This window comes from Aulonocara stuartgranti (genome assembly GCF_965226115.1).
Source record: "Aulonocara stuartgranti genome assembly, chromosome: 20".
NCBI classification, from domain to species: Eukaryota; Metazoa; Chordata; class Actinopteri; order Cichliformes; family Cichlidae; genus Aulonocara; species Aulonocara stuartgranti.
In genome coordinates this window covers 29,744,662-29,769,314 of record NC_138956.1, presented here as the reverse complement: position 1 = coordinate 29,769,314, position 24,653 = coordinate 29,744,662, and the positions used below count along the sequence as shown (strand labels likewise).

At 40.7% G+C, this 24,653-nt stretch overlaps 1 protein-coding gene across 3 annotated transcripts in view; it reads left to right on the top strand.

The window, feature by feature from the left end:
- Window positions 1-24,186, top strand: part of lrrc38a (leucine rich repeat containing 38a) — a 37,873-nt gene extending 13,687 nt beyond the window's left edge. The window contains exons 1-5 of one of the 3 annotated variants that reach the window (XR_014273763.1): window positions 5,687-8,270; window positions 8,730-8,793; window positions 8,915-9,067; window positions 9,417-9,502; window positions 9,772-10,669. Coding sequence is in view for 1 of the 3 variants with exons in the window: in XM_082518909.1 (XP_082375035.1) it covers window positions 23,050-23,297 (248 nt within the window). In the remaining 2 variants the exon portion in view is untranslated. Of the gene's footprint in view, window positions 1-5,686; window positions 8,271-8,729; window positions 8,794-8,914; window positions 9,068-9,416; window positions 9,503-9,771; window positions 10,670-23,049 lie in introns of those variants that run through there. The other 2 variants (XR_014273762.1, XM_082518909.1) reach the window with 2 other exon arrangements.
- The last annotated feature ends 467 nt before the right edge of the window (window positions 24,187-24,653 follow it).

The following is a 24,653-nucleotide window of genomic DNA, read 5'->3' as shown; positions in this document are numbered from 1 at the left end:
GATTGTGTCTGCTCACTTCTCACTGCCATGAGCTGCTTCATTTCTTGCCTACGAGTGCTGCAGTGATTGGCTTCCACTACTGCTGAACCTTTGGATGGCCAACAAAACGGATCTTCCGATGATTTCAGCTAAATCGCTGGACGTGTTGGTAGGCAAGAAGTGAAGCAGCTCATGGCGATGAGAAGTGAGGGGGATAGCAGACACAATCTGACCACTACTAGGTTTTCGTGAAGCTTTTATTTTGGTATTTCCATTGATCCATGCAATAAATTTGCATGGTAGCTAAATATTTAGTTTCCTGTGACATTTAGATTTAAATATAATATTTCAATTTAACATTTAGATTTAAATATAATATTTAGATTTAACATTTAGATTTAACATTTAAAATTGTGTTTTAAATATGAAAAGTTTACAAATATTTTACTAAATGTTGTAAAAAATGACTCGAAAAAACATGTTTTGTAAGGTTTTGAGCTAAATGTGGAAAAATGTTGCCGTTAATTTCAGCATGTTTCACTTTATAAATGGCGCCCCATAGGTTGAGGTGACACAGGGCTGGACTGGGACAAAACATCAGCCCGGGCATTTTGACTAGAGACCGGTCCACCAGGTATTATAGGAAAAGCCATAAAGCCTTTGAATGAAAACGAATGCTGTTGTGACAGTGATGTACACTGTCTTGTTGGTATATGTATGATGTCTATAGATTTTATATCAGATAAAAACTTTGGTTGTAAGATTCAGATAATTACTTATTAAAAGCTAGACATTTTAAATGAGAATAAGAAAGAAAAGTATTTCTTTGTGCCCCGCTCTCCCTGTTAATGCCCTACCTGGCCCCCTGGCAAAACTTTGCTAGACCCGCCCCTGCACAGTTACCAGCTGTCAGCTACTTAGAAAAGGATCCTGGTGTTATTTGTCTCTCAGAAACAGTTCATAACTTCCCTTAAACTCATTCATGTCACCTAAACAATAAACCTGTTTCTCCATCACCTGTTCAGCTCTGATGATTCAGTAAGGACATCTCCTGGTTTCATCTTCATATTTCCCTCTCACCACATATCCAAACCGACATCAGGACCAGCAGCTTTTACAGCTGTGGCTCCAGAAAACATTCGATGATTGAAGTAGCAACAGGAGAGGGAAGGGGACAGAATGAGAGAAGAAGAAACAGCTGCAGCATAAAGACACAGAATAACTCCAGCTTTGTGTCTTTTTCCATTCTAGCTGAAGTATGGGACAAACTGTGTTCCTTTTCAGCTCAATACAAAATGCGTAATATTTTCTATGAATACGGGATGATTCTGTTTTTTACGGGACGGTTGGCAACTCTAATAACTTAGCCTTATGAATAAAATAAAGTTCACTATCAGTAACATCAGAGCACCCACCCAGCTGTATAGAAACTCCATCATGCTAGCTAGTACGCAGTATGAGTTATTGTAACTGACGGTAAAAAGTCAGCACAGCGAAAATAAACCACACCTAAACTTGATTTATATCTGACCCAGATAGACTGCAGGTCATAACTTCTTACCTGAAGTAAGTTTTCTCTTCTTTCTCTTTTTAAGTGCCCTTTCTCACTGTCCCTCTTCCCTTCTGTTTTTCTTTTCCTTCATCTTTCTTTCTCCCTTTCCTATCCCTCAGTCATATCTGTCCAGTCTGTAACAACTGAAAATAAAAGAAAAGAAAAAATAACAGCAAAGGTCGATCAAATGGACCAATACGGCAAGGCCGTGATGATCCATTTGGCAAAGTAAATCCATTGGGTATCCTTGTTGGTCTTCAGACAACAATTCTGACGGCTAACGAATGGGACAGGCAAAAAAAAAAAAGAAAAGAAAAAAAAGAAAGAAAAAAAACTACACCTAAACTTGATTTACAGTGGGGCAAAAAAGTATTTAGTCAGCCACCGATTGTGCAAGTTCCCCCACTTAAAATGATGACAGAGGTCAGTAATTTGCACCAGAGGTACACTTCAACTGTGAGAGACAGAATGTGAAAAAAAAAAATCCATGAATCCACATGGTAGGATTTGTAAAGAATTTATTCGTAAATTAGGGTGGAAAATAAGTATTTGGTCACCTCAAACAAGGAAAATCTCTGGCTCTCACAGACCTGTAACGTCTTCTGTAAGAAGCTTTTCTGTCCCCCACTCGTTACCTGTATGAATCGCACCTGTTTGAACTCATCATCTGTATAAAAGACACCCGTCCACAGCCTCAAACAATCAGACTCCAAACTCCGCCATGGCCAAGACCAAAGAGCTTTCGAAGGACACCAGGAAAAGTATTGTAGACCTGCACCAGACTGGGAAGAGTGAATCTACAATAGGCAAGCAGCTTGGTGTGAAAAAATCAACTGTGGGAGCAATCATCAGAAAATGGAAGACATACAAGACCACTGATAATCTCCCTCGATCTGGGGTTCCACGCAAGATCTCATCCCGTGGGGTCAAAATGATCATGAGAACGGTGAGCAAAGATCCCAGAACCACACGGGGGGACCTGGTGAATGACCTGCAGAGAGCTGGGACCAAAGTAACAAAGGTCACCATCAGTAACACACTACAACGGCAGGGAATCAAATCCCGCAGTGCCAGACGTGTTCCGCTGCTGAAGCCAGTGCATGTCCAGGCCCGTCTGAAGTTTGCCAGAGAGCACATGGATGATACAGCAGAGGATTGGGAGAATGTCATGTGGTCAGATGAAACCAAAGTAGAACTTTTTGGTATAAACTCAACTCGTCGTGTTTGGAGGAAGAAGAATACTGAGTTGCATCCCAAGAACACCATACCTACTGTGAAGCATGGGGGTGGAAACATCATGCTATGGGGCTGTTTTTCTGCCAAGGGGACAGGACGACTGATCCGTGTTAAGGACAGAATGAATGGGGCCATGTATTGTGAGATTTTGAGCCAAAACCTCCTTCCATCAGTGAGAACTTTGAAGATGAAACGAGGCTGGGTCTTCCAACATGACAATGATCCAAAACACACCACCCGGGCAACAAAGGAGTGGCTCCGTAAGAAGCATTTGAAAGTCCTGGAGTGGCCTAGCCAGTCTCCAGACCTCAACCCCATAGAAAATCTGTGGCGGGAGTTGAAAGTCCGTGTTGCTCGGCGACAGCCCCAAAACATCACTGCTCTCGAGAAGATCTGCATGGAGGAATGGGCCAAAATACCAGCTACTGTGTGTGCAAACCTGGTAAAGACTTATAGTAAACGTTTGACCTCTGTTATTGCCAACAAAGGTTATGTTACAAAGTATTGAGTTGTATTTTTGTTATTGACCAAATACTTATTTTCCACCCTGATTTACGAATAAATTCTTTACAAATCCTACCATGTGGATTCATGGATTTTTTTTTTCACATTCTGTCTCTCACAGTTGAAGTGTACCTCTGGTGCAAATTACTGACCTCTGTCATCATTTTAAGTGGGGGAACTTGCACAATCGGTGGCTGACGAAATCCTTTTTTGACCCACTGTATACATGCAGGAGATCTTGAGCTGTTGTAAGTGCTTTAGGGAATCTTTCCATTGTTGCCACTTGTCCTGTTTCTCCCTCGGCAGCGATGCATCCCATTCGCTAATGTCCATAGAAATCTCTCTCAGAATGGAGCGGCTTTCGATGCTGACTGGCACAGCGAAGCCAAGTGGGTCATACAAACTGTTGATGACTGACAATACACCACGTTTGGTGAAAGGCCTGTCACTGATTTCAACTTGAAATGACAATTGGTCTGTCGACAGGTCCCAGCCTAACCCAAGGCTGCGTTGCATGAGTGGGGCGTGTTGTCCACGTTGGAGTTCCTGCGGGCCTGTGGCTAGATGTTCACTTGGGAAGGCACTGACGACTACAGGGCTGTTGGATGAGATCTTGTGAAGGTGGATGTTAGACTGAGCCAGCATCCTTTGTGTTCTGTGAAGGACGTCAATCGCCTGGGTCTGAGAGGGAAATGACTTTAGCCCATCATCTACATAAAAATGGCGCTCAATAAATTCCCATACATCGCTGCCATATTCTTTCTCTACTTCCACAGCAGTTTTCTTGAATCCATAGTATGGCGGAGATGTGGGTATCGCTTTTGCACTCCAGACAACGAATATCAGCTTTACGGTCTTTGGCCCTGTGTTCTGTTGATGAGAGACACTTGTAACAGATCGAGAGCCCTTTGAGCAGACTTTTCCGCTCATCCAGTGTTTTCATCCTAAACCCTCTACATATTGCAAGTGAATGGGGCTTCATGTGTACTGGACACTGTTTGTCGGGATCAAGAGAGTGAGTGTTAGATTTGTTGCTGGGTGTGCCAACCTGTGTTTTGCTTGCTGTTAGCGGGGCTCTAAAATGTGATTGTCTCACCAGTGGCCTTTCTATCTTCATGTGCCCAGTGCTGTAATTTTGTAGAATGAAGCTGGGGTCAGTTTTCATTTCAGCATTGCTATTCACGAACTGAACAAAGTAGGAGAAAAGCGGATAGTGCACTCTGTGTTCTTTCTTATACTTGGACCCCTGTTTGATCCATAACTCTTGCAGGGTATGTGGGAGTTTTTCCACAATTGGGTTTATGCCTCTTGGAGTGTCGAGAAAGCTGAGGCCTGGCAGATATCCTTCATTTTTTGCTGCTTCAAGTTCCAGGAGGAGATCTGCAAGTTTGTGAAGAAGGTGATTGTCTCTCGGAGTAACTCTGGGAAAGCTCTCTAGGCGTTTGAACAGAGAAGCTTCAATAACTTCTGATGAGCCATAAATCCTGTCTAGCCTTTGCCATAAACACTGAAGACCTGTTTCTGGATTGTTAACATGGACAGCCCTGATTCTCAGAGCATGCTGGAGAGACTCCCCACTAAGCCACTTAGTGAGCAGATCAAGTTCTTCACTGCTCTTTAGGTTTAAATCTTCCGTGGCATTGTGAAACACAGATCTCCATGCTAGATAAGTCTCTGGCTTGTTATCAAACACTGTCAATCCTGCTGTCAGTAGGTCACAACGTGAGAGGAGGGCAGCGAGGTCTGATACATCTGCTTGTCGTTGTGGTGTGGCTGCGCCAACATGGTTGGACCAACGGGGAGGTGGAAGTTTGGGCTGCCAAACGGGTGGAGAACTGGGGGGATACCCACGCGCAGCTGCTGCTGATATGTCCGGCCCTGTAGTGTGGGTGTTGTCTAAGTCACATTTTTGCTCTCTACTGTGTTTTGATTCACCTTCCATATTAGTGTTGTTGTGGAAGTGGGTATCTACGTACTCTTGAGTGCGGCTGACAGCCGCAGCTATTGTGGCAGGAATGTCTGGTGGCTTCACAGACTCTGCTTGGTCCAGAACTGCAGCCTCTAGGACCCTTGCGGCTGCAAGTGCTGCTTCTGCTTCTCCCTCCTGCTTCAGAGCATTTAGCGCTGCCTCCATCCAGGCCTTTTCGACCTCCATGTCTATTTGGCGTTTGGCGTATTCTGCTCTTGCTCGAGCAGCTTCAGCTTCAGCTCGTGCTGCAGCAAGGCTTGCTGCTGAGCTGTTTGACCGGCGTGAAGCTGCTGATCTGCATTCCGACCTGACTTCCAGCTGTGAAAGCTGCGAGGTGTCTCTGTGGTTGGACATGATTGCTGTCGCTGGAGTGGAGTGTCTCAGGATCCTGGCAGTGCACTTGATGCGTGGACAATCTTTTTACTCTTCTGCCCTCAGCTAGGGTTGCCAACTCCCTGAAAAATAAATAAGGGACACCTCGTGGCCAGGGCCGGGCGACCCAGTTGTCTTCACCCTTCCCAGTGTGGTGAATTTTCTAGCTCTTTTTTTGTGTGTGAAATTATTTTTTTAACCATTTGACTTGAAGTTGATTTAAGTAGATGCATATTCTATTCTTTGTGATATGAACACATGTGAAACAAATGATCATTTAGCCATTTATTTTTAGCTCAAAATGACAACATTAACACAGTAAAACAGGTCTCTTTCTTAAACAGAAGCCTGTCATGCTTAACTTTTGAGAATATAAGTAAATCTTTCTTTAAAAGCACTCTGTCCTGCTTAACTTAAAATAATAGAAAACAATAGAAAGAAAAATATTCTTGTAACAGTGCACATTTAGTGCATTTAGTACAATTGGCTTCAGTTGAGGTATTATTTCAGCTTTTCTAATGCTAATCAGCTGCTCCTGTTTGTAAACCCGCTTGTTCCCATGATTACGCATCATAACTCATCATCATTATTCATCTATGTATTACTTTTATGTATTAGTCATCAATTTGTTGTAATCATCTATCCTTGCAGTTGTTTATTACACAAAATAAATTATATTATCACACTTCTGGCCACATAGCGCTGATATTCACTGCACATGCCCATATTAACGTTTTCCAGCCAGGTGTTTTCCTTTTCCCATTCTTCCCTTTCTCTGAGGGGAACAAACATTGCTGCTCTAATGCTGGGCTCACACTGTGCGATTTTTGGCCCATTTTGAGCCGATTTTTGAGTGATCGGACCGATTTTGGCCTTCATTGTGCGTCGTGTAGTATACGTGGGGTAACGAGAAGTGATTAACACCTCACGACCAGCTCCCGATCATCAATCGCTCGTGAGGGTGTCACCACAGGCGCTCACACTGCTCACGCGCAAACGTAAACGTTGGTGAAAAAGACGGCGCAGCACGGCTGTGCAGCGTGTGATCTGGACACAAGCGATGGAGGCACAACTTGTAGAACTTTGGAAAGCTCATCCGAGCCTTTTCGATGTGGCATCACAAAATTATCACGACCACAACAACCGTGAAAATAGTTGGATTTACACTGCTGCTCAATCACAGCTGCCTGATCAATGTTTTTCATTAGCAATTTAGCAAAGTTGATGGTAGTGGTGTGTCTGTGTGAGTGAAAGACAGAGAGAGCGAGCGACAGATTTTCTGTTATAACCTTCATTTTATGGAGGCACAGTGTGAGCACTCAGGTCGCATCAGAGCATCGGGCCATATAGTGTGAGACCCTGCATCGTGACCTATGAACGTCTAACCCCTGTGAGTCAATCGTGCAGTTTGAGCAGGAGCTGAATAACGTGACTGAAAAAATCGCACAGTGTCTGCCCAGCTTTAGGTGTACTGTCGTCCGAGACTTGCACCGCAGAGTCGGCGTTTGTTCCCCTGTTGACCATGCTTCTTGTTGTGGCACCAGTGTCATCCAGTGTGATTCTGCGTTGTGTCTGATAAAAAAGGTAAAAGAAAGAAAGACCTCCAAGTAAATAATTTGCCCACTCCAGCTCCTCTCCCACAGGGGAATTGTAGGAAAAGGGCGGCATTTATTTTTACATTAAACATAAAATATGCATTTACACGTAACATATTTGACATAAGATAAAACAAAAACAACAACATGAAATCCGACATACCTGATAAAAAAGGTAAAAGAAAGAAAGACCTCCAAGTAAATAATTTGCCCACTCCAGCTCCTAGACCAAATACAAACAGTGGGGAAGAGGGTTAGCTCAACCCACCACAGCTCCCAAGCTAGCAAGGAGTATATATTCATGCTAGCATTTATGGCGCCTAAAACACATTTATGATACACACATACTACACACTTATAACATCTTACAAAAACAGGCTTAATAATGACAATAACTGAACTAACATCGCAATCATAAACATCAGGGTGGCTAAATATGAATTATGTGTGTTTCAGGGTGTTGGAAAGAAATGACACCCACCTCTCCCACAGGGGAATTGTAGGAAAAGGGGAGAGGCAAAAGGGGTACACTGTATTTATAGTATTGCACCAAAGAAGAAGAAGAAAAGAATGAGGAGGGGCTCTAACTGATAATGAACACAACTACAGGCTTGGAGGTCCTAAAAGTCAGGTATAAAAGGAGCAGTTTGGGGGTTTAGAACACATTTTGTGTAATTATAACAATGTGATTTATGACTCTGTTACAATGACATACCATGTTCTGACTGAGAGATCTTTGAAACTAATTAAAACGTACAGCTCTGCTACCACTTACGACATAAATGAAGAGAGAAAACTAAACAGCAGTGGCGTTTGCAGGGTTACTGAAGTTGGACTACCTGGTATATAATGTTGTGCTACGTGATTGCTAGCAACACAGCTATGTTAGCATAACATTAGCACAGTGAAGCTGGAGGATGAACGCCAACTTTTTTTCTACTCGATAAAAGTTAACATGAGGTATTCTGGTGGTCAGGGACAAATGCAATCGCATAGCAGGATGCTATACATGGGCCAAACTTCAGTCAGGAGAACAACTGAGATCATTCATCCACAATACAAGGTTAGTTATTAATATACTGCAACAACATGGGAATAGAGCAGCTGTGAGAGAATTCAACATTAATGTATCAATGTTACGGAAGTGGAGGAAGCGCAATTTTTGGCTTTCTCCATATTTCAAAAGTGCTTCATCTCTTGACTGTCGGCATAATTTGCAGATGATAATGGTTTTAGCCACTGCGATGCTTTCGACCAAAACAGGCGCAGCTTGATGACATCATCAACATGCGCTATCACGATAGAGCGGTATAGTCAAAATCTCTATCGTTTGCCAAATTTATATTGTTTCTATCGTATATCGTTTATATCGCCCACCCCTAGTTCAGGTCATAGTTTCTCTGCTCTCTGGTGCTCTGCATTAAGGCTGACTAACAGTCTTCACATTTCACAGTATGTAGATATTAACACAAATTAATCAAGAGTAATAATTGTATTTTAATTAAATAATTTCTCTCCCCAGAAATAAGTCTCAAAATAAAGCCACATTCCCATGCTCTGAGATTCTTACACCTCAACAATACATGGTAAGTTTCATATGTTTGACATATTATTATTAGTAGTAGTAGTAGTATTAGTAGTATTGTTGTTGTTATTATTAATCAGTTTTTTCTTTGGTTTTTTTGGCGTCATGTTCATGTTTTTCAGATTGACAAGGAATTCTTGCGCATATCGACACTACCGCTGCTATCTACATTCCTTTCTGAGCTAGACTTGTACACTACACATGATGGAGATCTTTAGAGGTAAAGGTGAAGGGCTGGAAGAAAAATGAGACACATCATGGGGACCATCTCCAAGGTATGTGCTAAAATGGTTAGACCTGCGTTTAAGAATTTTTTATGCCCATAACATGCCAATTTTATGAGTAAAAATATCTATACTTATGGTAGGCAAAAGTCCTAAGTTGTTTTCATATTGTTATACGAATTATATAAGCGTCAGTCTTATGTTAATAAGTAATTGATAAAGTCATATGGTTAATCTTGATCAAAATGAAAAAACAAACCTGTTTGGTTGCCTCATTTTGTGTCTGATTTGGTTGAGATATATGAGTACTTGCCTTTTGGTCCTTCCAAACTAAGTATTCCTTTTTCAAACTGCTGCCTGAAAGCTAAATATTGTCATTATGGATTCCCTTTCTCCCTAGGATGACAAAATACATACAAGACGAGCATCCATCCTGAAGTCCTTGTGTGACTACGAGACCACGAGAAACTTGTTAAGCAATATACGGTGAGTTACATTCACAAGGTGTTCTGTGTTATGTAATTTAATGCAGGGGTAATTTTGATATATGAAACAGCAAAATGTGACACCCTGTACAACAAAAACGTATTGTAATTTTTCCTAGTTTTGTTTAATGTCAAATTTCTGAGGTGTGAAACCAGAGACATAGAATTTGGTAAATATGATATCAGCATATCCACGCTGATTGCTGAATTCCTTTTTTTCCCCCGCATGTCTAGACTCAAACAAATGTATTATTATATTTCACATCACAGAACACTGAGGCCAACACTGAAGCCATGGAACAAACTGTGATGGGAGTGTATGTCCTACAGCAGCAGGATGTGGAGCCTGGAGATGACCCAGAGAACATCGGTGTCCTGATTGAAGGTGTGGAGATTTTCACTGGTTTGAGGAGCATTGCAATTGCTTGTGCTCTGTTATTTGGACTGATATACTGTCTGAACCTAAGCTACCCACCGGAGCTCAAATGCACTTTTGAAGTCTTGCAAAAGATTATCATGAAGCTAGATGGGCAGAGGTTTCAGATTCAGGGAAGCCAGATATTTTTCCATATTTCTGCAATGCAAATTTGAGTTTACCTTTTAAAGTTCAAAATTGTAAGTTATAAAATGTTCATAAGTACTATGTGGTTTGCTCAGTTGGCATTATACAAAGATTGTTGGTTCATAAGTTAAAGTCTCATACACTTGCAGTGTAAACACTGATTTGTGCAAGCTGGGCAATTGTTACAAAGGGAAATGTACCCACAGGTTTTCACAAATTGTTTGAGTGGAGCAGTTCTTCTCAAACTTGTTAAATGTTTTCTCCACACGTTAAATAGACTAAAGTTATCATTAATGGATACAGCCTGATTAAATGGAGCACTAATGTATGTATGCAAGAAACATTATAGTAATGTTATATATTATATAACATTATATCATATATATATATATATAAGATGTTTATATCTTATATATTTCTATACTGTGTATTGTGTATTTTGTTGTACAGTTATTTTATTTTCAACTTTAATTTATATATTTTATCTTATTCTTTCCCAGTTAAATTTACCCTTTTTAATTCTCATATTTATTTCCTTATTCATAGCCTTTTCATTTTTCTTTAGGTCACGAGCAGTTGTGTAAGCATTTCACTGCATATCGTACTGTGTATGACTGTGTATGTGACAAATAAAATTTGAATTTGAATTTGAATGTTGAATGTTAAATTGTGTTAAAATTCATGTTTTTGCTTGCAATGCATATTTTACTACATTTTACCAAAGTTGCTTTGGGGATATTATTTTTTGTTGGCAAACTATTCTACAGACTATTTCTTTCAGTCAGCATGTCTTGGTTGCTCTGGAAGTTCTGTGGTCTCCTACATGCATTGCTGTTAATGAAAGATTCTAAATTCAATTCAATTCAATTCAATTTTATTTATATAGCGCCAAATCACAACAACAGTCACCTCAAGGCGCTTCATAGATATAGAGAAAAACCCAACAATCATATGACCCCCTATGAGCAAGCACTTTGGCGACAGTGGGAAGGAAAAACTCCCTTTTAACAGGAAGAAACCTCCGGCAGAACCAGGCTCAGGGAAGGGCGGCCATCTGCTGCGAACGGTTGGGGTGAGAGAAGGAAGACAGGATAAAAGACATGCTGTGGAAGAGAGACAGAGGTTAATAACAGATATGATTCAATGCAGAGAGGTCTATTAACACCTGGTGAGTGAGAAAGGTGACTGGAAAGGAAAAACTCAATGCATCATGGGAATCCCCCGGCAGCCTACGTCTATTGCAGCATGACTAAGGGAGGATTCAGGGTCACCTGTTCCAGCCCTAACTATATGCTTTAGCAAAAAGGAAAGTTTTAAGCCTAATCTTAAAAGTATAAAAGTAGAGATAGTGTCTGTCTCCCGAATCCAAACTGGAAGCTGGTTCCACAGAAGAGGGGCCTGAAAACTGAAGGCTCTCCCTCCCATTCTACTTTTAAATACTCTAGGAACAACAAGTAGGCCTGCAGAGCGAGAGCGAAGTGCTCTAATAGGGTGATATGGTACTACAAGGTCATTAAGATAAGATGGGGCCTGATTATTTAAGACCTTGTATGTGAGGAGCAGGATTTTGAATTCAATTCTGGATTTAACAGGAAGCCAATGAAGGGAAGCCAAAACAGGAGAAATATGCTCTCTCTTTCTAGTCCCTGTCAGCACTCTTGCTGCAGCATTTTGGATTAGCTGAAGGCTTTTCAGTAAGTTTTTTGGACATCCTGATTATAATGAATTACAGTAGTCCAGCCTGGAAGTAATAAATGCATGAACTAGTTTTTCAGCGTCACTCTGAGACAGGATATTTCTAACTTTAGAGATGTTGCGCAAATGGAAGAACGCAGTCTTACATATTTGTTTAATATGTGCGTTGAAGGACATATCCTGGTCAAAAATTACTCCAAGGTTCCTCACAGCGTTACTGGAGGCCAAGGTAATGCCATCCAGAGTAAGAATCTGGTTAGATACCATATTTCTAAGCTTTTCAGGGCCGAGTACAATAACCTCAGTTTTATCTGAATTAAGAAGCAGAAAGTTAGCGGCCATCCAGGTCTTTATGTCTTTAAGACATTCCTGCAGTTTAACTAATTGGTGTGTGTTATCTGGCTTCATGGACAGATAGAGCTGGGTGTCATCTGCATAGCAGTGAAAATGTATGCTATGTCTTCTAATGATGCTGCCTAAGGGAAGCATGTATAATGTAAACAGAATTGGTCCTAGCACTGAACCCTGTGGAACTCCATAATTAACCTCAGTGTGTGAAGAGGACTCTCCATTTACATGAACAAACTGGAGTCTATTAGATAGATATGATACAAACCACTGTGCTGTGATGAACTCTGAAACCTGACTGAAACTCTTCAAATAAACCATTCCTCTGCAGATGATCTGTTAGCTGTTTGACAACTACTCTTTCAAGGACTTTTGATATGAAAGGAAGGTTGGAGATTGGCCTATAATTAGCTAAGACTACTGGGTCTAGAGATGGCTTTTTGAGTAAAGGTTTAACTACAGCCAGCTTGAAGGCCTGTGGTACATAGCTGATTATTAGAGATAGGTTGATCATATATAAGATCGAAGAATTAATTAATGGCAGGACTTCTTTGAGCAGTTTTGTAGGAATGGGGTTTAAAAGACACGTTGATGGTTTGGAGGAAGTAATTATTGAAGTTAACTCAGAAAGATCTGAGTTAAATGTACTTGTTATTTACTCAGCTAGTGAGCTCAGTGATCTCTTAGCTTTGAGCCATTCCAAGTGTGGGCGCAATTTTTAACTTCCTATGAAGTTAGCTAATAAGTTTAGTATGAGATGGTTGAAGGGGAGAAAGCTGAGCTGAACTGAGATCCTGCCAACTGTTTTAAGAATGTTCAAGCAAAATAAAAGAGATGGTTTTGCAAGTTATCGTTTATGTATGTTTCATTAATTGAGTTAAAAGTAATGTTTACATAAGCAATACAAACACTAACTGAAATACAATTGGTGTGTACTACAGACATAAATTACACTTGTTAATTCAACAAGATTAACATTGGTGTAACAAACAAATATTTTGTCACGGTCTGGGGCAGCGGCCGTGTGAAGAGTGGAAAGGAGGACTCAGATGCAGCACTTACTCAGATGTGAAGGTGATTTATTGACAATACTGAACATAAAGTGGAGATGGCAAACAGAACTAAGGATGAACTAAACTGGGAGAAACTACACAAAGGGAGTGGCAAACCTGAACATGAAGGGAGAACAGCAGGGAGAGCACGCAGGGGATTCACGGAGAAATGCAGAGTACGCAGGGTAACACAGAGGATGAACACAGACGACGCGACGAGGAGCAGAGGAAAACACACACTATAAGTACACAAAGAGACACTGGGAAATCACACACAGGTGGGAGACACAGCTGGACCTGATTAACCTGACGAGACAGGGGAACACTAACACCAGGGACCAATAGAGGGAGCACAAACCCAAAACCCAGTATCTAAAATCCCAAAACACAAACCATCCCAAAACAGCCCAAGAATAATAAAGAGAATAATAACAATAAGGAACACAAACACAAAGTCACTGAGTCATGGCCGCAGGACCATGACATATTTACTAGTTCATGTAATAAGACTGACTTTTGATGTGCCATTGTTCAAACAATATAACATGAATTTAAATTAATTTAATTAGACTAACTTGGTACAAACATGTTAACTGAATAAAAGTCAAATTAATTGAATGTTAATGTGAATATTATGTTACACTTACAAACATGTATCATGTTGAAACAACACAATCAGTGTGTGAATGTGTGTGTGAATGGGTGGATGACTGGATATGTAAAGCGCTTTGGGGTCCTTAGGGACTAGTAAAGCGCTATATAAATACAGGCCATTTACAGGCCAATCAAGATGGATTAATATAACATGATTTGTTTAGATCAGGGGTCAGCAACCTTTAACACCCAAAGAGCCATTTGGACCCAGTTTCCGGTCTTGGTATGTGTCGGGCTGTGAGCTGCAAAGCTACAGCCGGCTGTATGCATACAGCAACCGTGTGTGAAAAGTGGTCAATAGAGAGATGCTAAAAAGTGTGTTCATGCAAACATCGTCGGGTCTGCCGTGATATGTTTACAATGGGACTTCTGCTCCTGAACCTCTGCGTACAGCGTCTGCAAATCGGGGCTGTACGAAGTCACTTTCATCTTTACGCAGGACTGTAAGCTGTCATCTGTGAGGCGTTTCTAACATAGTTCACGGTGGAGAATAGTTGCTGACATAATGTGGATCCAAAGATCCATAATTGGCCTACCTGGGGTTGAAAGTCTCAATAAATGCACGGCGTTTCGGCGGGTATACCGGTTTCAGCGAGTGTGATGCTTATTTTGAGCAATGAAAAAATAATAGAAGATAATTTTATTTTTATATTTCAATATCACAATAATCTTCCAATTTATAACTACAAGTTAAAAAGGAGCTAACATAAATAAAATACACTTCAGCGAAATACTTCTAATTTATTTTCCCAAACCATGCGGAGCCGCACTATAAGGACTAAAGGGCCGCAGGTTGCTAACCCCTGGTTTAGATGGAATATAAGTCGCAAGATAAAATTACGTTCATCCAATGAATTATTTTTTTGAGTGTCCTTTACCTTATTCGCGGGTCATGTTATAAAGTGTTACTGAATTTTGAACTGAGAACTTCTGAAAGACTTTGCACAATCTGCACCTGCACTGTAAATAAACTCACTAAACTTGTATCTCTGAGTCCTATGTGTGAGACTGACCAGACAAACCATCTCATTGGCACCAATGACACCATCTCATTCCTAGGACACATAGTGGAGGAGGGACACATTAGAGCAGACCCAGCAAAGATCCAGGTTGTTTTGGAGTGGCCAACAGCAACCTCTAGGAAGCACCTTCAGCTACTTGCATCTCTGAGTGCTGCGTTTAAGTCTGGGCCGACAAACCATGACAACTTGGGTCCCACCGGTTTAGTATTTAACTAGGGCTGAACTAGGGCTAAAAGGTTTCACTTCAAAATTTTTGATTTAAATTTTACTTTGTTGGTGTACTGTCATGGGCCTGGGTCTGTGACCTGAGGATCATGTGTCATTTTTGAGTTTAATGAATAGTTTTATTCGTCTTTCTTAATCATTTATGGTTGTGGTGTGATCTGCTCCTGGTTCCTCATTTCCCTTGTGTGTGTTGTTGTGGTTTGCTGCCCCACCAGGCCTGGAGAGTCCCTGCCTTGGAGCCAGCCACACCTCTGATAATCACTCACCTGTTGCCGATCTGCCTAAATCAAGGAGCTCTACTTAAGAGAGCTGTGGCGCAGCAGTCGGCGCAGGATTGTTAAACTAGAAATACAGTTAGTACGCAGCTCGTGTTTTCAATTGCTCTCTTGTTGAAATGCTTAACGTGTTTAGTTGGCCGGTGGATGGGACGGTACTCATTGTGGCATCTCTTGTTTCCAGGGTGATTACGGAAACGTGTGGAGGGAGCAGCACACTGTTGAACACAGGCACTGAGGAGGACGAAACACTACCACGCATCACGGAGAGGAATCACGGCACAGGGAATTGGAAGAACACACACTGTGGATTGTTGGCACTGTTTTCTCTGTAAATAAAAACACTTTCTCCATTCAAGTCCAGCATTTGGATTCTCCTTCAGCCAGCCTTGACATGTACAGAAGGAAAACTATAAAATATGGTGCTTGCCCAAAAACCGATGGACTCAGTTTCTCTAGAAATATCTTTGTACTCTTGTGCCACCTATTCTTGGCTGGTGATACCACAGGTAGCACTGAATTACAGCAGCCTACTGTAGCAAGTGTTGAGCCTGCTGTAATTGTACGTGACACCAAGTAAGGTCATTTAGTCCCTTTTCATGTGGAAAACCTCCTCTGGTCTTACAGTGATTCAGGCACGCGCGCACACACACACACACACACACACACACACACACACACACACACACACACACATTTGGGAATAATATGGCATCAGAGGAATAAAATTGAACTGCCTCTCTAAACACATTAAAAAAATTTTTTTAAGTTGTTAGTATGACACACACACACAGTGTAATAGCATTTTTGTTAAACATGGCTTGCAGAAACTAAAAGAGCTCTACAATAATTCAATTCAGTTGAATGTTATTTATATATAAATAAATACAAATAAATATTGCTCAGCATCAGTTGCTTTTTCTGATAAAACAAAATATGTAACAATAGTTAACAGTTACAGTATTACTTATAAGCATGTAATGAGAAACAATGAGTGACTAAACTCATTATTGTAATTTAGTCATGTTCTGTGTAGTTGAGTGGATATTTTGTCTCTTCTCTTACTTTGATACTTTAAAATCCTAATTTGCTTCAGAGCAGTTCTACAGTTTCAGTTATGCTGCAACTAAAAAAAAGTTGCAGCACGATCGATCGATCGATCGATCGACCAATAAATCAATCAAGCAATCAATCAATCAACCAATCAATCAATTATGCTGCAACTTTTTTTTAAACCAGTAACCATTTCTATTACTCACAATCCAATGAATCAATGATAAAGCTCCTTTTTTCTATGAAGCCATTTTAAACCATTAATTATAGACCTGAACATAAATGTTAGCTACAAAGAAAGCTGTGATAGAACTAGAGATGGACCGATCCGATATTACGTATCGGTATCGGTCTGATACTGACCTAAATTACTGGATCGGATATCGGAGAAAAATAAAAAATGTAATCCGATCCATTAAATATCACGAAAGCACCTCACAAAACTTGCAACATGCCGTAACTCACCTCAGAACGTTAGCACGTCGGAGCAGTATGCATCACGTGATAGAGCGGCTGTGGCATGCAGGACCTGTCGGTGGTCTGGATAGCATGTGGAGCTTCGCTAGCAACCCGGCATTTCATCTCCGACAAAGTTATCCCGAGAGAAGTAAAGCAAGTGTGTAAGTCCATCTCTGAATGTTTGTAAAGCATTCCTGCGTTAAGCTTAACAAACGATATATGGAGCGACTGCCTCTTCTTGCTGCTACTTCAATCATGAAACTGCTTAATGATCAGCTGATCGGCTTTTCTGTTGCCAGTCGTGTCTCTAGTTTGCTTTTGGCCCACTTTGCACCAGAAAGAGGAAACCAGCGGATAAACAACAGCAGCACGTTTAAGCTTGATCAGCTGTTGTTAGAATGTATTTAATATTACTTTCTACTCGAGGATCTTTTTCTACGTAGCTGAAGCTGGTAACTGTGCAGGGGCGGATCTAGCAAAGTTTAGCCAGGGGGGCCGATAGGGCATTAACAGGGAAAAGGGGGCACAAAGACATACTTTTCTTTCTTATTCTCATTTAAAATGTCGAGCTTTTAATAAATAATTATCTGACACCCAAAGTTTTAATTTGATGTAAAATGAATAGAAGTCAATTACTGTATATAGTAACTATTAAGTCTAATATACCCTAGTAAGCTATAGTACTTTTTCCTTTGGGAAGGTACCATCTGTGCAGTCTGCAATTTTGTTGAAGAAAGATGTTGAATCTATTTAATATTTCTTGAAAAATAATTGATTTCTGTGCATTTTTTTTCACACTGCATCAAATTAAGGTTGATTACGTCGATTAAGAATCATGAGGTAGCGCGTGAGGGGTGGTTCCCTATTTTTTATTTATTTATTTTTGTTGTTGCTGGGAGTTGGAGCCCTATTAGTTAGGTTGCTTAATATTTATGCTAAGTACTCTTTAAAATACCAAAATAGGGAGGATGGTGTAGGTTTAAGTTTATTAGATTGATCAGTATTGCTGAACTATGAAATATTTTTTTTGCATACAGGTATAACAGAATAGCTTTAGTGTAGTTGTTGTTTTAAACTTGAGTATGAACTTATACAAAATGCAGCAAGATATTTAAAAAACAGTTTTGTTGATTAAAAAACACTATATCGGATTCATATCGGTATCGGCAGATATTCAAATTTATGATATCGGTATCGGTATCGGACATAAAAAAGTGGTATCGTGCCATCTCTAGATAGAACTCAGGACTGGTTCCCATTATTCTGCTTGCCTATCGATTCCTCTTATCAGTTCTACCTGCACTTGTTCTACAATCAGCTGATTTCAGTTTGTGTGCCAGAGGAGAAAAATAGTGGAGTGGTCTAGATCGTGGATATAGCCAGTACTTTTATTTTTATCACACAAAAGGATGAGCGCATGATGGGAAAGTACACTAAGGAGTTGGAAAGGAAAGCAACTGGACTTCTTTAAATTTCTTCATTAAAGATAGGGATTTGTGTTGGCGTGTGTGGGTCTGTAGCCTAAGGTGTATATTGGTTAGTAATTATAAGACAATGCCTTTCAGGATAGAAACAGGAAAGGTATATAACATCCATCCATCTATTCACTTCCGCTTATCCTTTCCAGGGTTGCAGGGGGCTATCCCAGCTGTCATAGAGCAAAAGGTACACCCTGGACAGGTCGCCAGTCTGTCACAGGGCTAACACATAGAGACACAGACAACCATTCGCACTCACATTCACACCTATGGGCAATTTAGATTGATCAATTAACCTATCCCTACTAACTGCATGTCTTTGGATTGTGGGAGGAAGCTGGAGTACCCGGGGAGAACATGCAAACTCTGCACAGAAAGACCCCGGCCAGATGGTAGAATTGAACTCAGGACCTTCTTGCTGTGCGGCAACAGTGCTAACCACCATGCCATAACATTGTATAACAAATTACTTTTATACAGCGAGTAATTAGGTAATGTACTGCTTTTTTTTTTAAGAAAAGTGATGTGTAACACAGTACTTTTGTTGAGCAACGACCCCTGATCACAGCAAAAAGGGGAAATACTTCCTACATGCACAAACATTTGGCCACACATCATGTAATTAATTTACAGGAATGCAATGTCTTGGGTATGGTTCTTAGAATCAGATAGAAACTCTGAGTAATGGCTGGGTGGACTGCAGCTCCCACCTCCAGGGTCCTTCCATTTCTGTCACTGGCCAGTCGGTTAGCCTCCTGAACTTTTTGGTACCCTTTGTTTATGTCATGGTCCTGGGTCGGTGACCCAGCGCTTTTAGTTTATTATCATTTTCTAGTTTATTATGATGATGATTATTATTGTTTGAGTTCTATGTGTTATATTCGATCTGCCTCTGAGTCTGCGTCTGTGTCTCTGTCTGTCTATGGTGTCACCCCGTCTGTTTGTGATTCTGTCTGTTTAGTTCTGTGTCTTGTTTGGTTCCCCGTGTCTGAGTTTCCTGTTTTATTGTGAAGGTCTCTGTCTGATGTGAGTGTGTTCAGTTTACCTTTCCCCTGTCCCGTCAGCTCTGATTCCTCCCAGCTGTGTTGCCCTCCTGTCTCTCATCCCCTGATTACTGGTGTGTGTATTTAAGCCCTGTGTGTTCTCCTGCCTGGTGCTGGTTCCTCTGCGTTCCCCTTCGTCTGCCCTTCGTCTGCCTCTCATCCCTTTGTCGTATGCTCCCAGGTCTGTTATTTTAGTTCTCCCAGTTTAGGTGTCTTCAGTTATTTTGTCATGCCCCACTGCTCGTTTGCCACTACACCACCTTGTAAATAAACTTCACAAGCATTTTCATCCACTGCTTGCATCTTGGGTCCTCCTTCCTCCACACCCCACAGCTCGCCTCCCCAGCCGTGACAGTTTAGTTCCTTTTCCAGGCCAAGCCCCTGGACTCTTTTCTGTTTTGTTTTGACTCTGAGGCTTTTTGTATGGCTTTTGGTTTTATTAATGTTGTTCTCTGTGTTTGTTAATTCCTGTTTTATTTTTTATACACCCTTGATCTGTGTGCATTATGTTCAGTTTGTCAGCTGTTTTCCCACCTGTTTCTGCTTCCCTCATACCCTCTGTGTATTCTGTCCGTCCATCCTCATATTTCTCCCTTGTGCTACTTCTCTTTGGATGATTTGTTCCTGGTTAATGTTGTATTATGTTCAATTCAATTCAATTTTATTTATATAGCGCCAAATCACAACAAAAGTCGCCTCAAGGCGCTTCATAGATACAGAGAAAAACCCAACAATCATATGACCCCCTATGAGCAAGCACTTTGGCAACAGTGGGAAGGAAAAACTCCCTTTTAACAGGAAGAAACCTCCGGCAGAACCAGGCTCAGGGAGGGGCGGAGCCATTTGCTGCGACCGGTTGGGGTGAGAGACAGGATAAAAGACATGCTGTGGAAGAGAGACAGAGGTTAATAACAGATATGATTCAATGCAGAGAGGTCTGTTAATACATAGTGAGCGAGAAAGGTGACTAGAAAGGAAAAACTCAATGCATCATGGGAATCCCCCGGCAGCCTATGTCTATTGCAGCATAACTAAGGGAGGATTCAGGGTCACCTGGTCCAGCCCTAACTATATGCTTTAGCAAAAAGGAAAGTTTTAAGCCTAATCTTGAAAGTAGAGATAGTGTCTGTCTCCTGAATCCAAACTGGAAGCTGGTTCCACAGAAGAGGGGCCTGAAAACTGAAGGCTCTCCCTCCCATTCTACTTTTAAATACTCTAGGAACAACAAGTAGGCCTGCAGAGCGAGAGCGAAGTGCTCTAATAGGGTGATATGGTACTACAAGGTCATTAAGATAAGATGGGGCCTGATTATTTAAGACCTTGTATGTGAGGAGCAGGATTTTGAATTCAATTCTGGATTTAACAGGAAGCCAATGAAGGGAAGCCAAAACAGGAGAAATATGCTCTCTCTTTCTAGTCCCTGTCAGTACTCTTGCTGCAGCATTTTGGATTAGCTGAAGGCTTTTCAGCGAGTTGTTTGGACATCCTGATAATAATGAATTACAGTAGTCCAGCCTGGAAGTAATAAATGCATGAACTAGTTTTTCAGCGTCACTCTGAGACAGGATATTTCTAATTTTAGAGATGTTGCGCAAATGGAAGAAAGCAGTCTTACATATTTATTTAATATGTGCATTGAAGGACATATCCTGGTCAAAAATGACTCCAAGGTTCCTCACAGCCTTACTGGAGGCCAAGGTAATGCTATCCAGAGTAAGAATCTGGTTAGATACCATATTTCTAAGCTTTTCAGGGCCGAGTACAATAACCTCAGTTTTATCTGAATTAAGAAGCAGAAAGTTAGCAGCCATCCAGGTCTTTATGTCTTTAAGACATTCCTGCAGTTTAACTAATTGGTGTGTGTTATCTGGCTTCATGGACAGATAGAGCTGGGTGTCATCTGCATAGCAGTGAAAATGTATGCTATGTCTTCTAATGATGCTGCCTAAGGGAAGCATGTATAGTGTAAACAGAATTGGTCCTAGCACTGAACCCTGTGGAACTCCATAATTAACCTCAGTGTGTGAAAAGGACTCTCCATTTACATGAACAAATTGGAGTCTATTAGATAGATATGATACAAACCACTGCAGTGCAGTACCTGTAATACCTACAGCATGTTCTAATCGCTCTAATAGGATATTATGATCGACAGTATCGAATGCTGCACTAAGGTCTAGCAGGACAAGCACAGAGATGAGTCCACTGTCAGAGGCCATAAGAAGATCATTTGTAACCTTCACTAAAGCTGTTTTTGTGCTGTGATGAGCTCTGAAACCTGACTGAAACTCTTCAAATAAACCATTCCTCTGCAGATGATCTGTTAGCTGTTTGACAACTACTCTCTCAAGGATTTTTGATATGAAAGGAAGGTTGGAGATTGGCCTATAATTAGCTAAGACTGCTGGGTCTAGAGATGCTTTTTGAGTAAAGGTTTAACTACAGCTAGCTTGAAGGCCTGTGGTACATAGCTGATTATTAGAGATAGGTTGATCATATATAAGATCGAAGAATTAATTAATGGCAGGACTTCTTTGAGCAGTTTTGTAGGAATGGGGTCTAAAAGACACGTTGATGGTTTGGAGGAAGTAATTATTGAAGTTAACTCAGAAAGATCAATTAGAGAAAAATAGTCTAACTTAACATCAGTGGTACTAAGAGTAGCTGTAGATAATATTACATCTGTGGGATGATCACTGGTAATTTTTTCTCAAATGATAAAAATTTTATTTGTGAAGAAGTTCATGAAGTCATTACTAGTTAACGTTAAAGGGATTGTTGGCTCAAAAGAGCTCTGACTTTTTGTCAGCCTGGCTACAGTGCTGAAGAGAAACCTGGGGTTGTTCTTATTTTCTTCAATCAGTGATGAATAGTAAGATGTTCTGGCTTTGCGGAGGGCTTTCTTATAAAGCAGCAAACTATTTCTCCAGGCTAAATGATGATCCTCTAAATTTGTGACACGCCATTTCCTCTCCAGATTACGAGTCATCTGCTTTAGGGTACGTGTTTGAGAATTATACCACGGAGTCAGGTACTTCTGATTAGAGACCTTAGTTTTCACAGGAGCTACAGTATCCAGAGTCGTACGTAGTGAGGAGGTGAATGTTATGCAAATAACAGCACTAGCCCATTCCTTCTTTCTTTTTGACAGCCCTTGTGATGCTGAAAAGTGTGTAGACCTAGCACAATGGCAGAATAGTAAACTCTCCACCCCAATTCAGTGGGTCACCTAAACCATCTCTAATGTTTAAAATTTTGAGGGTCTGCAAATAGGGGACTGTGTATAAAAATGGCTGTAATTCCCAAACAGTTAATGCAATAGTCTGGTTGAACCCCTTAAATAACTGAAAAATTCATATAATATCACATAATGATATAATAACATACACTAAACATTTATTGACCTCCAAAATTGTCCTGAGATAAATTTGGTGAATTGTCACTATATTGATAAAACTAAAGTGAATCATGAATGCAATTACTTCATACATATCTTTTAAAATAACCAGTCAGCTATTTCAGGTGTTAGGTCATGTACAACATTGTGGGCGTGGTTTAATGCCATCATTGGTCTGTACACCCACTTAGCCTTATAGTTAAGGCAAGCTGCTGTTGGCTGACTTTGAGAAAATTCAGTGTCTGTCTGTCAGCTGGTTGACTTGTTTTGGGTTTTTTTTTTCAGGTTTGGAAGGGATAGATTGCACCCTGCCTCTGGATGGACGTCAGGTACCACTGAGTTTACTTTCTGAAGACAGTTTCAGACCGTGCCATAGGATTCTCACCCTCGCTGACTACCTCATTGTCATCTTTTCTGGCATCTGTGTTTCTGTGGCTGCCATCATGGCCAGCTTTTTTCTTGCTTCCACAGTCCACTGTTTCCAGCGTCTTAGCAAAATCAGTAAAGGAGATGAGGGAGAAGGAAATGACTGATGGTCACAGAAGAAGGGGAAATGGATTATTAGGAGCATGCCAGTATCCAATAAGAAAGCTCAACAAAAATGAGAGCAAGCTGGAGAAGGTGAAAATGCTGTGTTAAATAATACTGCCATGAAAACACAGGAACAGAAAAACCTTTAGCAGATGATTACCAAATTTATTTTTACTAGGAACAGAAGAGCCAATGTCATTCTTCTTATTAAAACTGAAGTACTTATAGATGGGGATGTTTGCAATGAAAAACACTGGAATTATGGTGAATCAATGACTATAAATTGAAGTAAGAAAAGAAAAGAGAACGAGAGTAAGATGTGTGTATTTAAAATTGTTTAAAATGAATAAATAAATAATACTAGTTTATTATTTTAATGAAAAAAATGAAACAATGTCAATCAAAGGAAAATATGTAAAGCAGTAGACAGCAGTGTACAGTTGGTAGGTTTTTCGTAGCCAAAAAACCTACGATTTTTTTTCGTAGTTCTTTTGGCTCGTCAGCTGGAGTGTCAATTGTGAATTCCTATTAAACCAAAGGGCATCAATGATAAAAGGCTGTTGTGTGAATTCAGTGGGTATTGTGCAAACTATCAGGACCTGTCTGAAGCACCACTGTGAGTTTAGTTTATGTAGGCAGGGTAGCTTAAAACCACTAAGGTGCTGACCCATGCACACCAATCTTTTAACAGTCATACAGTCCTTTCTTGTGCAGTTTTCGCACCAGGTGGTAAAGCAACCTTTCGGAAGGCTCTCAGTGGAAAGGATGGCAGTCCTTTAGGCCATACAGGTACTGCTGGGTGTTTTTAACAACAGCAGGTGTTGTGATAAGCCTACATATCAGCTGTTTATCTATGTGGACTCCCAGGTAATAAAAGCCTTCTATTATGGAGCTGTATTGTGTCTGTGTTTCTCAATCTCTCTCTGTGTATATAGATCTGAGTATGTTTATTCAGTTCCTTCTGTAATCAGACTTGTAAATGTCTACGCAAATCTTTAAATACATGCAAGATGTTAGTGGCTACAAAGTCCTAACTCCCAGTTTAGGGGAAATCAGAGCCTGACATAAAAGTGACTCCCCTGTTTCCAACAGGATCAGCCTTAAGCACAGCTTTAGACCCTTTTCAGGTAGATAATGTCACGGTGCGCACAGCCAAAATAGCAAACAAAAGGTTCTCAGAAACAAACAAACAAGACTTTCATAACAACAACTGGGGACTTCAACCATGCAAATCTCAAGTCAGTGCTTCCTAGATTCCATCAGTATGTGGACTTTGCAACGAGGGGAGAAAACACGCTGGATCTTGTTTACACAAACATCCCCGGCGCATATCGGGCAGAGCCCCGCCCCCACCTCGG